Source organism: Fistularia commersonii, chromosome 29 (genome assembly GCF_037954325.1).
Source record: "Fistularia commersonii isolate RoL2024-O1a breed Wild chromosome 29, RoL_Fcom_v1.0, whole genome shotgun sequence".
Classification (NCBI taxonomy): domain Eukaryota; kingdom Metazoa; phylum Chordata; class Actinopteri; order Syngnathiformes; family Fistulariidae; genus Fistularia; species Fistularia commersonii.
This window is the reverse complement of record NC_141312.1, coordinates 1,595,772-1,613,221: the sequence shown is the minus strand read 5'-3', so window position 1 is coordinate 1,613,221 and position 17,450 is coordinate 1,595,772. Positions and strand designations below refer to the sequence as shown.

Here is a 17,450-nt window from a genome sequence, read left to right as displayed (position 1 = left end):
GCAGGAGGTTGGTTGAGGGTTAAAATATCTGTAAACACCATCAAAATGATCACACCTCTGCGCAAATTCACTTTTTGGAATTTAACTCTCAGCTCTAAAACCCAGTATGAAATGTTTGCAAAAAAAAAAAAAAAAAAAAATCCCCAAACTGTGGGAGGAACCCGGAGGAATCCGCACGGAAACGTGCAGTCCGAACGGACCTTCTCAGACCTTCTGGGACCATCTTCTCTTCGCCTCTGCAGGACAGGACGTTTAACCGCCGCCGAACCCGTGACGCCGTTTGTTTAACACGCAAGACATAAACACAGATACAAAATATGCTACTTTTTTTTTCATATCTTATAAACATCAATAACACAACACAAGTGTTTGAAATAGCACGATGACCTCCACACACACACACACACACACACGTGTGCACCTCTGGTTCGTCCAGTGTTTATCCAGCAGTGTGTACACCTCAGCCAAACACTCCGAGGTCAGGTATGCTACATTTACTCCTCGCTGCTCCACTCTGTTGATGTTCTCTGGTTCCGTGCCCGGTTTCTGTCCTCTGCTAACTGGGTCACCCCCACCTCCACCACCTCCTCCACCTCCTCCACCTCCTCCACCACCTCCTCCACCTCCAGCAGCAGGACAGAGATCAACCACGGCGCCTTATTGATATGCGTCCCTGCAGCCCAGAAAGCAGAGTGTCAAATATTAACATCTTTCAAGTCACCCACCTCCTCGCTCCGGTTCAATCCATTTCCGTTTTCTGAGGCCGCCGAAGCCGTCCACACGTGCCGCAGGAGGTCTTTGTCACGCGGCGGGGGTTTTGACGGGCTGCGGGGGCGGGCGGGGGTCCGGCGGCGTCGCGCCTGGTTACTGTGAATGATTAGCACGCCGGCCGCCGGCCTACGCCAGGACCCAGACGCAGGAAGGGGAAGGGAAGCGACGGGAAACCGAGGTTTAATCTCGCTAGACACAACTCCGAGAAGGACGCGCAAACACAACACGGCGGTGTGTAAACAAGAGCTGCGCAAAAAAAAAAAAAAAAACGGGAAGAAAAAGTTATTATTTGTATTCTCTACGCGCGCTGCAAGAGAAGCTGTGCGGCGGAGATTTTCAACAAAACGCCTCGGGGGTATTTTCTGTTACCTGGAAAATAAAGCTAAATGATCCCTTGCAAACAGAAATGCCCGGGATGGTCCTACACCGAGGGGAAAGCCAGGCTTGGAGAACGCTTGGAGATCATTTTAATGCCTGCTGATGTCGCGGCTGCACATCTACAGCTACTTTGGGAAGTTCTAACAAGTGGAAATTACCCTCCTCAAGGGGACCGTAGTAGCTTAGCATTCCAGCTCCAAGAAGATGGAATGGTCAAGACGGAGGTGGAGGTTCTCCTCGAACCCTGTTAGCCTTTAGCTAACTCCAGACTTGTTTTAGCCCAAATTGTTGACGTTCCCCTGCGAGCCCTGAAAGCCTCGGACCTCCTCTCTGTCCGTTTTGTCACCAAAAAACGCTCACCAGAGACCACCATACCTGGGAAAACGGTCCATCAGAGTCGGCAAAGGTGTCGAATGAGGTCCTATGGACTCCTAAAATGGAGTAGGAGCTGAAGATTCATGGTTCCCGGTTCCTCTGCTGCCCCAGTGGACCAAGAAAACGCTTCTAGGAGTTCCTTCAGTGGCAAAGACTACGGGCCGTCAGGAGTGGACGTCAAGGAACTTCATATTAGGCTAAATACTAACCCCCCCGCCGGTTGGTCCTCTTGTCTTCACCTGAAAGTTTTTTCCAGATGTGGAGATCAAGCGGCATTTTATAATCTTCTCCTTGAACCCTGTTAGCCCTTAGCTAACTCCAGACCTGAACTCCAGACTTCTTGTAGCCCAAATTGTTGACGTTCCCCTGCGAGCCCTGAAAGCCTCGGACCTCCTCTCTGTCCGTTTTCTCACCAAAAAACGCTCACCAGAGACCACCATACCTGGGAAAACGGTCCATCAGAGTCGGCAAAGGTGTCGAATGAGGACTAGGAGCTGAAGATCCATGGTTCCCAGTTCCTCTGCTGCCTCAGTGGACCAAGAAAACGTCCCCTGTGTGTCCAAAACCACGGGGCCGTCAGGAGTGGACATCAAGGAACTTCATATTAGCCAAAATGCTAAACCCCCCCCTCCGGTTGGTCCTCCTGTCTTCACCTGAAAGTTTCTTCCAGACGTGGAGATCAAGCGGCGACATTTACCAGCCTCGGTTGTCGGCGCCCCCGCAGCAGCCCTCCCTCCCTCCCCGACCCCCCTTTTTTTCATTATCGCCGTTTCCATCTGTCCCCATTTGCGTAGGTGCGCGGGGGTAATTGGCACTCTATCTCTTTAATTAAAAATCGGGTCTAATTGCAGCCGAAGCGGGGCAAACGTTCACAGGCCTGTAATTTCCCGGTGGCACCGGAGTCACGGTGAAGAAATCGGGGCGAGGTAGAGGAGGCGTGGGGGGGGGGATAACCCACACAAGCCAGGAATTGTGAGTCCCGGCGACGGCGCCGGCGGATTCAGACGGTCCCTCCGTCAAATTTGAGGTCAGATACCTAAAGCCCGGAAAATGAGCGTTCCCCCGCATCGGCGGGGAAGGGAGTCGAGGGGAGGACGGGTTTTACATTTCAAAAGATCGCCGTCCACAACACCGCCATTGTCTGCCTCCCTTTCAGACGGAGAACCCGACACCTCCCCGCCGCCCCCCCAACCGACGGGGTTTGATGATGAAAACAACATTTTTCGCAGCGCAACCGCAGGTATCTCGCGGCAAGACGAAAGGGGGGGCGAGGTCAGGGGCCCCGAGCAGGACCCGGGCTCGGAGCCTCCCGGTTTATCTGGTTTTGGTGTTTTGGGCAAAGCAGGAACAAGAAAACACAACATTTGAAGCTACTTTCTATTTTTTTTTCCTCCCCTGTGGTTTGAAGGTGTAGAAGGTCCATGATCTTTGGATTTGTGAGGAGGATGGAGAGGATCAGGAAGGAGCCCGGCAGAGGGATGTTAGATGTTGGGGAGACAAAGTCTGAGACGTTTCGGACGAGACTTAGATGAAGACCAGAGAGGAGCTTCATGGATGTAGCAATGGCGTCAGATGATTGGCTGTGGCGACTCCCGAAGGGAGAAGAAGGCCGTCGAAGGCGTTGCTACTGTGTCTTGAACCTCATTCTCCAATCAGAAGGTCGGTGGTTTTGATCCCCGGCGAGTCTCCGAACCCCCTGCTGGAAATGTGAGCACCTCTTTTTGCAGTCCAGTGCAGATCATTTTCAGAGTGGAGACCGTTTACCGGTCACATATTATTGATTTTTTTTATTTTATTTTTTATTATTATTATTTTTTTTTTTTTTTTTTAAATAATTCTTCAGAATCAGAACTTTGCCAAGTAGTTTTCACACACAAGGATTTTGGCGTTATTTAGTTGTGTCTAGACAATCTAGAATAAATAGTAATACAAAGAAAATGTCATTTAAATAAAAAAAAAACTAGAATTAAAATTCAAAACAGCGGGTTCATCTATTATTATTTTTTTTTTGCAGATTTTTCTGATATATTTTCTAATTTGAAAATTGGGGAAAAAAAAAAGCTGTACAAAAATCGCTAATGGCCCTCACCAGAGGACGGCCCCCGATTGGAGGAATCGATCCTCCAACTTTCCGTTAAACGGCCAATAACGAAAAAATCAGGTTGAAAACCCAGTATTTGGGTTTAAAACCGAGGAAATATCAGATGGAGGAAACGTCGGAGGGCTGGAGGATGATACAGTGCTTGGAGATCGAGACGTCTGGACAAGGATGCCCAAATACCGAAAGCTAATCGGATATCTCTTCTCATGAACGACTGCTCCGGAAGCTTCTACCTCGTCTCTTAAGATCTACCAATCAACCCAGAGTTCGGCCGCTAGCTGCCGCCGCCGGCCCGGGAAGATTGATCGCCAATGCTAACGAAAAACCCTTCATGCTAACGTCTGCAAGCAGGGAGGTCGTGGTTGTGGAGCAGAGCGTCCACTAGGGGGCGACGTCGAGCTCAGACTTCACCTCACGGTTGCGTTTCAGACAATAACAAAGATGCTGCCGGCGATAATTCCAAGAACCAGACGGCGGACATTCGATACGTGGCAGCTTTTCTCGAACCCGTCCACGTCGCCGATCGCAACGGCGCTGAAAAGGTGCTGAAAAGGCACAGGAAGCGAACGCAGCGAAGGCTCCGCCTTATTGGAGTTTACCGGTTCAGCACAAATGAGGCCTTTGTTTCCCCGAGCTTCACCTCAGGTAATGTTTAACCTAAACCCCAGACCGCTGAGCACCTCTCTTCAGAGTACGCCGACGCTTTTTCTGGCATGTTTTCTTCAGATATTAGCATTTTCCCGCCTGGATCAGCGCCCCGTCAGCAGCATGCGGATCAATTTGGACTATTTTGGTTTGAGCCTCCGCAGACATTGTACTGTAATTACCGCACAATTGTTTGTTTGGGGTGTAAAATACGGCCAGATGACGAATCCTCATTGTTCCTGCATTTTTTTTTTTTTTTTCTGGAGGGTGGGTGGCCATCGCTGGAAGAATGTAAAAAGAGGGGGCGGGGGGGGAAGCGCCGGCTTCCTCCGACGAGGGAGGGAGGGCGGCGGCGGCGGCGGCGGCGGCGGCGGCTGCTCGGGGCTCGAATCCTCCGGAGCGAAAGACTAGAAAGGCCGCGCATAATAGAAACACTCAGCATTGCATAGAAACACTCACGCTGCCGCATCCTGTCTCATAAACCTTAATGATAGAGCAGCGATAAACAGTGATTACCATCCCGGGGTGGAGGGGGGGGGGGGGGGGTCCTCTCCCTCCAATCAACATGAAAAAAGATGCAGGTGTGCATATGAAAGAGTCAGGCCGACACTCGCGAGGGGATTATGAGCGTTTTTTTTTTTTTGTTTGGAATTATTCTGAAGTGAACTCGAAGCCGTCTGAATGCAGGGAGAGGCAGCGGCCTGAACTCTGCCACCCAATTATCCTCTCGATCTGCCTCCTCTTCCTCTCCCGCTGCAGTCGCTCCTATTTTTTTGCTCTTCATCATCACCTAGAATTGTTGTCGGAAAAGCGCGAGTTTTATTTTTGTTTGTTTTTTTTTTTCGACGCCCCCCCCCCCCCCCCCCCCCCCAAAAAAAAGGGGGTCAAAGGTCATCTCATTTGGGTGAAACCATCCTGGATGGCTTTTTTTTTTTTTTTTTTTTTTTTTTGCACCGCTTATTTTTTTGACCCCCCCAAAAATGGGTCAAAGGTCATGTTTTTTTTTTTTGTTGTTTTTTTTTTGTTCCCTCATTTACATTGCGTTAAAGTATGCAATTATACGCGGCTGGTATGGAGGAGATGAACGCCGTGCCTGCTAGAAGCCTAATCTAGTTCCCACCGCACATAATTATCCTTGTTTTATTGAGATTGTGATACACACCTCCTCGTGTGTGTGTGTGTGTGTGTGTGACAATGCGGGTGCGTCTCACTTTACACACCAGATTAATAACTGCGGGGCGTCTCAGTGAAATACTAGCTAGCGGTCGCCGAGCGGCGCTGGAGTGAAATCCAGACCTCCTGTTCGCTCCAAGTATGGGAAGGACAAACACGGCGTAATTAGCCGGCACTGACCACTGGAAGTCATCACTGTGTGTGTGTGTGTGTGTGTGTGTGTGGGAAATAGATGCTTCCCATATTCCAGGTAATTTGGGAGCGTCTCCAGCTACATTAAATCAGACATTTTATTCAAAACTAAAACCGACATCTCGTCCGAACGCACGTTAGCATTCCTTTTTTTGTTTTTTGTTTCATTTTCCCTGCGCGTTGCGAACCCGAGATCATAATTGTTGATGTTATCTCTGGAATTGTACACCAGAATGATTGGAATTTGACACATTGCCGGCGCTATCAACCCCGATAACGGAGTTATTAAAGAACCGAAGGTGTGGGGGATTTGTAGGGCGGAGCCTCCTGGTCCTCTCGCAGCAAATATGGATTAAGAAACAAAACGTTTGATTTATATTTCAAAGCGCTTGGGATTTACGCGTCCGTGCACCCCGAACGCGAAGGAGGCGCAATTAGCAGTTTTTTAAACAGCTGACGGAACGGCCGTTTGACCGCGGGATGCATTTTTAATGGCGACGAGATGGATCGTCCTCCGGAGTGTCGGTGAGTTGCAGCGAAGTGAGCCGGCGCCAACGCCCGGGGACGCCATGCCAGGTCAACAAAACCAGACTCCATTTGCACTTCATCACGGCTGAACAGCGTTTTTCATCGGAACACGTGCTAACGCCGCGTGGTTTGCACGTCCGCTTCGGGACGGTGAAGTTCTCAGCAGTGTCCTGCTCCAGTTCCTTTTCAAGGAAGTAGCCTCCTCTTGGGGAACTTACTAGCTTCTCCTTCCACCTCTGGGAAGAACTATCAGACGGGTTTGGAGTGTTTTTATCTTCTCCTTGCACCGTTGCCAGTTGAAGAACCCCGTTAGCCGTTAGCTTATTCTGGCCAAAATGTTGATGTTCCGCCGCGAGCCTTGTAAACCCCTCTGAGGCGTAGCGGGCCAGAAGAACTCGGACCTCTTTGTCGCCCCGTTTCTCGCCTTTTCTGTCAGTTTCTCGCAAGAAAACAGCCGAGCCGGGACCAGGAGAGGTTTTTAAAAACGATGCTGCGCCGTCTGCAAGAGGCACCTGGTAGCAGCTGAGGTCAAATGAGGAGCAAAAATTCTGAGGTTCATGGTTCTTCTTCGGTCCTGATGCACTAAGAAGAGGTGGAGTTCCCAAGTCGGTTCAGGGAACTGCAGAAAGAGCAGTGAGAAAGAGGCTAATGTTCACTTTTTTGTCGGGAATGTAAATGTAGTCGGCGATAGAAGACCAATATTTTATTTGCAGCTAAGAAACGGTCAGAAGACGGAAGCCGAGCGGGTCGGGTTGTGCGGAGCTCAGAGTTTGGGAGACGTCGGGCTCTCGGCGGCTAAAACAAGCCAGATATCGACGCTAGCTTGCGGCGACAATTTAACAAACGGCAACGTCGGGGTCCGTCTGGGACGGTAGCCACCGAAAACCGATCGGCCGCTTTATTCATAGGTATTGATCGAGGAAATACTGAAACCACTTGAAAGGCCAATAAATCAATGCGCCGATTGGGCTCAAAGCTCTTCATCCCTGAAAACTTGACACCCGTAAAATTAGCGAATATTCAAATATTGACACACTTCAGTCGCGCCTCGGAGACCCGAGGAAACACAACAGCGGGGGGAGGGTATCGAATCCGAAATGCAGAAATAGATGTTTGTATATATGTCTCCGTATGTGTGTGTGTGTGTGTGTGTGCGTTTGTTTCGCTCACTATCGGCGTGAGTGGAGTGTATTACCAGGCTTATGGGCTGACAGACTAATTCAGCAAAACATCTTTATAACCCCAATGATAAACTCCCACTGAAACTCCCATTTCTGCCTCCATCCATTTCCATGCAAGTGCTCCTGTTGATAACGGCGCACCAGAGAGACGCATTAAATCCTGTTTATTGGTAAAAATCAAACTGCCCGACCCCGGAGATGGGCTTTCTGCGGGGAACAAGCCGGGCTCTAAAAGCCGCTTTGTGACAGAAACCCTCATCCCATCCCTTTTTTTAAACACCAGTTAGGATTCGGCCCGAGACCCCCCGGGGGGGAAAACTGTCCCGGCAGATGAAGTCCGTTCACCTGAAAGAAACTACATCTCCGGTTCCTTCCAGGCCAGGACCCGGGTTCAATTTGGATCCCGGATTGAAGTCGACCCGCTCCAATTGTCTCCAGACAGCCGGAAGTACAAGGGAGTACAAATCCGAATTGCGGCGTGCGGATATCGGCCACAAGCCGCGGGTAAACGCGCTTCGTATTTTGGCAAAACCACGCAATTAGCTCCACGTGCACCTCGGGTTCTCCACGAATCCGACGTAATTTCCATTAGTCGCTTCCCGAGAGTCTTGTTCTGAGACGGTTCTGAGAAGTGTCCGGTTCGACTTTGGTTCCAGGAAATAGCCTCCTCCAGGGGAAGCTTTTTGGTTTTCGCCACGGGACCTCGGATAGGGACGCCACACCCAAAGACAAACCGCAACTGAAGGAGAAGCGCAAGTGGACAGCATGGATTGATGTTCTGCAGGGCGGGAGCAGTAACGTCAGATGGGTGTTTTTATCTTCTCCCTTTGCCCTGTGAAGAACCCCGTTAGCCATTAGCTAATACACACTTGTTAAAGCCCAAAATGTTGACATCCCTGCGAGGCCTGCAAACGCCTCAGAGGTGTAGCGACCCAGAGGAGCTTGGACCTCCTCGTCGGTCCATGTCTTGCTGCTGTTACCCGGTTATCTCATGAGGCTCTAGAAGCTGAAGGTCCCAAGGTTCCTCTGCTGTTCCAATGCTAACGCTTCTAGGAACTGCAAAAAAGCTCCTCCAGTGTGAAAGGAACGACAGTATCCCGGAGTGTATTTAGCACGGTAGTCTGGTGAGACCGTTCATTTTGGCTAATGTGACAACCAAAGTGCAATGTGCTAGATAGCGTTCACCCGTTTAATGCTAGCAAGGCGCCGCTTGGGGAGCAACTCGGGAGTCCGGTATGTTTCCCCGAGGACACTTTGACATGCAGACAGGAGGAGCTCGGAATCAAACCGCCAACTTCCCGAGCCACGGCCGCCCTGACGAAGGAGAACAGTACCGCTCCAGCGGGTTCCTGGTCATATATGGTCTAAACCGCAGTCGGAGGAAGGGGTTCTGATATTAGCGCGTTGCCTTATCGGCGGAGGGCCTGCGCGGTTTTCATCGCGCATTGTGGAGTTCTTGCTCACGGCTGCGTCGGCGTAAATCTGTCATTGGTCTTTGTTTCCCGCCTCTCCCTGGACAAAAGCTCAGTCTTTTCCGCAAGTCCGGCGTGACCCCGGCCTTGGCGCTGGGAACAGATGGGGCGAGACAAATACAAGACGCTACACGTTTAGCTTTAGCGTAGCAGGTTCAATTGACCGCCGTCTTCTATCCTGATCCGGTTCCTGTTCCGGTGATTTATTTTATTTTTCTTTCCACAGAGGTGCTGATGAACACCAAGACAGAGACTTCAGATCTGAAATGGACCAGCTACTCCACCGCCAAACCCGCGGTACGTAGCGCCGCCGCACTATCTGTATTCCCCAACAGACCTGGCGATGATGTGGAGAGATTTCTTTTTTTCTCTTTGGCTTCCAGCTGCTCCTTTGTTGTTTAGGCCCGAGACGAGTTCCTTATATGGCAGGTAACTGACAGAGTAAAGGGAAAACGCCGGGCCGAACGTTAAGATTCAAAGCATATTGGAAACAGATGCTTTGATATTCCCCATCAAACTCCGAGTTGGTGCGGCTGCCCGCAGTTTTTCAATGCCGCTGCCAGAAAAAGACATATTTGTAATTTGATCAACGGAGGAGTGGTTGGCGAGGTATGGACCAAAACTGCTCGACTTGCTGATTTCTTAAAAGGAAAATGGTTAGAGGCTCGCTGGCGAGGACGTATCTGGGACAGGACGCCGTCTATAGATAGTTTGGGAGACCGCCATCGTTGCGAGCGGCGATCAGGCGCTCCCGCGGCGGGATTCTCCATAATGAGCCTGTCTAGCAGTCGTTGGACATGAAAGGGTTAATTTGCTTTTTAAACCGTACATCTTCCTGCCGTCCAAGATAAACCTGTAGCCAAAATTCACAAATACAACCCGGTATTTAAGCCCGTTCCATGGATCTACATTCGTTTCCTCTCGATTATTCACAACTAACCGATTCCTGAGTGAATTTGAGTGAAGCGCTAAGCGGTTAGCGCTTCCGCCTCACAGCGAGAAGGTCCCCGGTTGGATACCGTGAGGACGGGGGTCTCCGAGGTTCACTGGAGACCCTAAGTTGACCTCACCTGCTAGCGAGAGCTCTCCATATGATGGACCGTCCCGTCCGCCCTGCGACGCCACTGACTATTTTCTGAATCAGTATTAGAATTGCTTTATTCGCCAAGTAATTTTGCAAGTACCGGCTTCGGGAAACAGGGTTTGCATAGCGGAAGTATAGGAAGTTAGCATAGCGAGAGGTCAAAGCAGCTCGGGCTGCCGTGTTCCCGACCGTTCGCAGGCCAACTTTGCTAACAAGTTGCTACTTCGCTGTTTAGCATTTGCGTCCTCGCTACTTTGCAATCTGGTTCTCGCGATTTATTATTCTTTAGCGTTTTTTTCGGGACGAAATAACCACATTCTAACCTAATAAAAAAAACTGTTAAATGAAACTAAATATTCAATTCATAAAATAAATGTAATACAAGATCTCCTTTGCTAAACAATCGCAAACTCTCGCTAATATCATCAGGATAGCAACATGCTCTACGATGCCTCCGAAACGCCCGGCATCGACCCAAAAGTCGGTTATAAACCCCAAGCGAAGAGCAAAGATGCTGACTTTTGCTGAAAAGATAAAATTTTCCATCTGTTAAAGGAAGGCAGAAGTTTTGCCAACGTTGGCCGCCATTACAGCATTAACCAATCAACAGTTTGTTCCATAAGAAGCTAACATTAGCAAGAGCGACGAGACAAAATAATTGTAAAATTGGTGAGTACTCAAAATATAAAATTTGATATCTTTCCATCAATAATTTCTATTTACTTTAAAAAAAAAAGACTCATTTATAAGATAAGATAAGATAAGATAAGATAAGATAAGAACAACTTTATTAATCCCGAAGGAAATTGTTGTGCCAGAGTTACAGAAAATATAACAGTAATAGATAATAAAAAGAAAAGGCAGAATTAGAAATAAAATAAACTATAAACTATTGTACATTTGTACATTTGTACATTTTGTATTGTATTTCAATGTTACAATGATCCAAAAGTGTCCAGTGCACCGTTTAAGTGTGGGAAGAGTAAAACAGTCGATGGCGGGTTTATAACAGTTCGTGGGAGGTTGGTTAAGGGTTGAGAGAGGTTGGTTAAGGGTTAATTTATCTATAAATACCATCAAAATGATCACGTCTCTCTCGGAAAGTAACTCCCGCGAAAAGCGACCAATCAATAATCATCGCCGCGTTGCGAAGCGCGAACCGCCCGCGAAGTAGATTAGCATCGGCCGCTTCAGTTCACGGCGGAGATTAATAATGTAGGGGAAATCGAGATGACGGTTTGTGGGGTTCTGACCCGGCGCTAATCTGCACCTCCCCGTAGGGAGGAGGGCGCGGCAGCGGCGGATGTAAAGAACACGGCCGTTCAAAAGTGCTATTGAGATGTATCGCTCTTTCTGCTCAGGTTTGGAGAAACGCGTTTGAGATACTGAGCGCAAATAAATGGAGTGCGCCTGCGGTCTAATGAGGTGTGGTTTGATTTCAGACTCGTTTAAATGTTTGCGAAGAGGCCTCTGAGCGCGGCGCTCGGCAAGCGTCCACATACCTGACCTTTAAACACACTCGGCCGTCCCGTTCCCCGCTCAAAAAACTGCGTTTTGCTTCGCCCTCCAGCTCGGGATTTCCGATACTTTCCCCGTAATTGCTTTCAATTTTACCTCAGATGTGTTTTTAAATTGATAAAACAAAAACAGAAACTACATTTCGTGAATGCATTTTCCCAGCAATCAATTGTCTTCAGTGAAAACAAACCAAAGAAAAGCCGGATTTTGAAAATGAAAGTTATGAAATTAGCAAAGATTCGCTCACGTCCCACGGCGAACGCCCAGATATTAGCCCGACAGTCGATAATGTCTGGATCTGGATCGACGAATGATTTCCCCCAACCCTCCTGTCTGCGCCCCAGCGGCCTTGTTAGCTAGCGTCTTGCGTGAGAACGGCTAAATGCTATCGAGTCGAAGGTGTGAAAACGCTCTATAAGTGGAGACCATTCACCGTTTTATCCGGAAGAACACTTAAACGCCCCGCAGCGTTCCAGGTGATTGGTTTTGATTAGGTCATTGCCCTAATAGCTTTTCGCTAGGAGTAGACGTTTTCACCGGTCCGAGCGCCCGACGGGCTGCTTAGCGCCTCGGATGGCTCGTGTGAACGGGCAATTGCGATTCCGGTTCGAAAGATCCATAGGAAGGCAGAGCGCTGACCGCGAAACAAAGGTCATACCGAAACAGGTCATTCCCAAACTTTTCCCGAGTCCCAGAAGGCAGACGGCCGGCACGTATCGCGCATTTGGCGGCTCGCTGCCGGGATGACAAACTCACTTTGAATCCGGCGAGCCGAGCCCTTTTTACGACCCCGTATCGTTTTCCGCTCCACATGCATGATGCATGATTTGAAACCGCGGATCAGCGCTCCGCCGCCGCCCCTCCCCCGCCCGCCGTCTTTCTTCACCACGGTTCCTTTAAAATGATTTTTGGCAAATCCCGATGAGTCCCGCGGGATATTTTTTTCGCATCACCGTTTGTTTACAGAAATATGCACCGCCAACGTCCCCGTAATATTCCATTTTGGATTAAAAGAGAATTTGTCCCTTGAAAGAAAGATTTAAACCTTTTCTCTCCGCTCCGCCGTACCCTAATTCATCCAGACGAGTATTCGGCCTCACGTCGTCGGCAAAAGATTTACATATTTACATAACGGGAGTTTCTGAGCTCCGCGTTCAGCAGATCTGGTGAATAGTGCCCCTGGTATGCTAATTTCCTGGCTGCTCGCTGCTCCCGGGAACACGCCGATGGTGAACTTGTTTGTTGTCGACTCAGAAGCCGAACATGAAAAACAGCCCCGCTCCCGTCGCCCTCCTGAAAAAAAAAAAAAAAACGCGGATCTCCGCCGAGTTGTTTTTAACTCGGCGCATTTCGGTCGTATCTTTTCTTCCCGAGTCTGGGAACGTGTCTGGGGGGGTGAAAGCCGGGTCTGTCCTGACGCCGGGTGCAAGAGCTGTGCTCTGTTTGACAAGTGAGACTTGTTTTGCCAGCGGCGGGGGGATGATTTAACAACCCGCGGTTGTGAGTCCTCGGCCGGCCCATGCGTGTCCCTGCGGGGGGGTGGGGTGGGGGGGTGATAGGCGCCGTAAATCGTCCGAAAAGATAAAGACTTGTAATGTTCTGATGAAAAAGGAAATTTTAATACCGGCGATTATGAGGTGTACAAGACAGTGGGGAGACCAGCGATGATGTATGGACTTGAAACTGTTACAATGACGAAAAGACAGCAGGCAGAACTAGAGGTTGCAGAGATGAAGATGTTGAGGTTCTCTTTGGGAGTGACCAGGATGGAGAGGATCAGGAATGAGTCTATCAGAGGAACAGCACATGTTAGATGTTTTGGAGAGAAGGTCAGAGAAGCCAGACTGAGATGGTTGGGTCATGGACAGAGGAGGGATAGAGAATATATTGGTAGACGGATGCTGGAATTGGAGCTGCCAGGAAGGAGGTCTCGAGAAGAACCAAAGAGAAGATTTATGGACGTAGTGAGAGAAGATATGAAGGTAGTTGGTGTGAGAGAGGAGGATCCAGAGAATAGGGTTAGATGGAGAAAGTGGATTCGCTGTGGAGACCCTGAAGGGAGAAGACCAAAGGAAAAGAAGAATTTGTCACAGGGGTGCAGGACATGTATGACCGAGACAAAGTGATGATTGAGATGGTTTGGACATGAACAAAGGAGTGCTCATGGTGAAGATCTGGGTAGAAGGTTGCTGAAGGTGGAGCTGCCAGGCAGGAGGTCTCGAGGAAGACCAAAGAGAAGATTTATGGACGTAGTGAGAGAAGATATGAAGGTAGTTGGTGTGAGAGAGGAGGATACGGAGAATAGGGTTGGATGGAGAAAGTTGACTCCCTGTGAGGGGAAAAGCCGAAAGAAGAAGAAGAATGAGGACGTTTTTTTGTCGTTTTGCGTTCCCGGTCGTTCTGGCCGTCTCACAAGCCTCTCTTGTCCTGCAGTGGGAGGAGGTCAGCGGTCTGGACGAGGAGAGCAACAGCGTGAGGACTTATCAGATCTGCCAGACCAACAGCTCGTCCAGCCACTGGCTGCGCAGCGGCTTCATCCAGCGGCAGGGGGCGTCTCAGGTGTACGTGGAGCTTCGCTTCACCATCATGGAGTGCTCCTCCACCAGCACCCACCACCGCAGCTGCAAGGAGACCTTCAACCTCTACTACTACCAGGCCGACTCCAACGAGGCCACCACCAACTCCCCGCCGTGGATGGAGAACCCCTACGTGAAGGTAACGCCGCCGCTATCCTTCGCAATGAGCGCACTTGATTCTATTCACTCGCTCATTCACACATCATAAAGTCTTCCAACCGTTCACCCTCTCATCATAAACGGACAAATAATCACTCTCTTATTTACCGTATTTTTCGGACTACTACTCCGGAGTACAAGTCGCACCAGCCAAAAATGCATAATAAAGAACGAAAAAAACATGTATAAGTCGCACTGGAGTATAAGTCGCATGTTTGGGGGAGAAATTTATTTCATAAAATCCAACACCAAGAATAGACATTTCATCTTGAAAGGCAATTTAAAATGTAAATAGAATAGAGAACAACAGGCTAAACAAGTAAAGCCTAGATGACGCATAAACAACGAACTGAGAAGGCGCCTGCTAGGCTATGCTAACGTAACATATTACGCTAAGAGTCATTGAAATAAATATAGCATATAGCACATGCTACAACCAAACAATCGGTGTCACTATTAATCACTAAATCCATCGAAATTTTCTTCTTCTACGTCACTTCTGAACAACTCCGCCAACTCCGAAGGTAGACAACACGCCGCTTCCTCATCTACCGCTACGTCGCTACGTCAGAGTCATCGTCACTTGCAGTTCCAATTATTCCAGCCTTTCTGGATCCCGACAGGACGGCGTTCTTGCTCTGATAGAGGCGATTACGTTGCATGAAGCGGTAACACCAGGAAGAACTGTCCTGTTGGCAAGCCTCTCCATGTGTGAACTCATTCCGCTAGCCGCGGCCAGCTAGCTTTTAGCCCGCGATTAGCTTTTAGCCCGCGATTAGCTTTTTTAGTTCCCTTCATTTCAGTAAAAGTAACCTCCGCTTTTCGCCAGTCCCTTACAAGTTTCTCACTAACTTTAAACTTTCTTTCTGCTGCTCCGTTACTGTTTTCGGCTGCATATTTCACTACTTCCGGCTTTTAACCTGCAGAATATGATTTTCTTTTCAGTGCCTTTTTTGTTCAGTTGTTTTTATAAGTTAGCGCGAATGTTGAAATGATCAATTTTCATCGGTACGCAAGTCGCTGGTAGCATCTTTTTTCACAACGCACTTCCGCCATGACCCGCCCCCGCTGAACTTTGATTGGTCGGCGTGTGTGTGTGACGATCGCTGTTTTATTAAACACACACACACACGCGGACACAGACACACACACATCAGAGCAAGGGAGCTCAATTATTTCACACATAAGTCGCTCCAGAGTATAAGTCGCACCCCGAGCAAAACTTGGAAAAAAAACGCGACTTATAGTCCGAAAAATACGGTACACGTTGCATATAAACAACCTGACGCTCATCTGGAGACGCACAAGACGTACAGCTTTTCACTCACTCATTCACTCATTCATACTTCATGAAGACCTTTTCATCCCCTTATTCACATTTTAGATGCAAACAACCATTCAGTCACTCATTCACACATGCAGACTCATTTCACTCATTTGTTTAGAAGTTTATTAGGACAGTTTACAATTCCATTAAGCACAGAGATGTTTGTACCAGATTGTAGCTCAATGCTAAGTTCCATCTGTAGTCCTGGACAATACAAATATAAAACTGTACAAAATAGACAATCCATATAATATATCCAGATAGGCAATAAAATAACTATACAATATATAAACAGGCAAGAAAATATGTATTTTGCAAGATATTGTTGTGATATTATTACTTTGGTCGTCTGATGGCAACCCCGGACTCACGAATTCACAATATCGACACACTCGTTCATTCACTCACCATATAGACAAACAACACATATAGAGACTTAAACCTGTCACTCACTCATTTATAAGTCATATAAACACAAACAACCATTCACTCATTCATTTTATCCACATTTGGACACAAATAATCACTCACCCTGTCATTCTCAGGTCACCTAGAGACTTAAATCTGTCTCTCACTCATTTGCTAGTCTTTGTGTACCTTGAAAAGCGCTATACAAATCGTATGTATTATTATTATATTATTATTATATCAAGACATGCGACCGTTCACGCATTCATTCACGTCACATGAAAAACACGCAACCGTTCACCCCGTCATTCACGTCGCATCCCGGTACTTCCTCTTTCCCAGACCTGTAAAAGCGTGCAGGTGGAATTAAAGCTGTGTTTTTTTTTATTTTTCCCTCCCGCTCTCGATCTGACACGATGCCCTCCTTTCCCGAGGACAATTTAAAAACAGCGGCGTTTCCAAGCGGAGGGTCTTCTCAGAGGCGTGACATCCTATTTATTCAATATCCCAGAGCCGCGTCCTCCTGTACTTAATCAATTATTAATGAGATGCCGACAGGCTGGACGGGCGGGTCAGGTGGTGTTATTAGCGGGCGCGCTCCCTTGACGTTAGCGCCAACCCAAAACACACAAGTGCCCGCTCGGTCGATATGAGTCGCCGCGTCAATCCCGGGGAAGATCCTATTTCAGCCCCGGAAATCGAACCTCTGCAGCGGCGGAGGTCCCAGAGCTCTTAAAGCAAAGATATTGGAATTTACCCGGGGGCGCCTCGGCGAGGAGGAGACGTGACCCAACACGCGCCGCGTACTCGCGCGCCGGGAGACGTATGAAATTTTTCTTTAGGAAAGCATTTAAGAAACGTCAGATAAGGTATCTTTAAACGGGTTTAACAGGTGCTTGTTGAACGCGGCGTCTCAAAATATGGACTTTGACACGATTCATACAAAGAAATGCACAAATGAGGCTGTTTTTGTATGGAGACCTGTACATATATATATATTATATATTTATACATACATACATATTGGCGGTTCTCATGAAGAGTAAATCAATCCCAAGCTGGTCGTACAGAAACGGTTTTAAACCTGTTGCCATGGTTACCTCACTGCGTAATGTAACCCATTCTAACTCCGCCAAAGTGGGCCCAGCCTTTCAGAGCATCGCAGTCTTCAGCAGCACCTATGTGTGTGTGTGTGTGTGTGTGTGTGTGGGTGTGTGGGTGTGTGGGTGTGTGGGTGTGTGTGTGTGTGTGTGTGTGTGTGTAGAGAGAGAGAGAAAATGTATGTATATATATATGTGTATATGTATGTATATATATATTATGTGTTGATATATATGTATGTATATATGCATATATATATGTGTGTGTGTATATATATATAATGTGTATATATATGAATATATATGAATGTATTTATGCATATATATATAGTACACATATATTATGTAAACCTATATGTTTATACACACTCGCACATGTGTTTGTGTGAATGTGTATGTGTATTTATGAATATTTGTATATATATGTATATACATACATTTACACATGTATACATAGATATA

The 17,450-nt window shown here is 48.0% G+C and overlaps 1 protein-coding gene across 2 annotated transcripts in view; it reads left to right on the top strand.

Moving 5' to 3' along the window:
- LOC147216586 (ephrin type-B receptor 4a-like) overlaps positions 1 to 17,450 on the top strand; it is a 50,987-nt gene that overhangs the window by 15,277 nt on the left and 18,260 nt on the right. For both annotated transcript variants that reach the window (XM_086177268.1, XM_086177267.1), the window contains exons 2-3: positions 9,043 to 9,113; positions 13,852 to 14,133. In XM_086177268.1, coding sequence (XP_086033394.1) covers positions 9,043 to 9,113; positions 13,852 to 14,133 — 353 coding nt within the window. The remainder of the gene's footprint in view (positions 1 to 9,042; positions 9,114 to 13,851; positions 14,134 to 17,450) is intronic.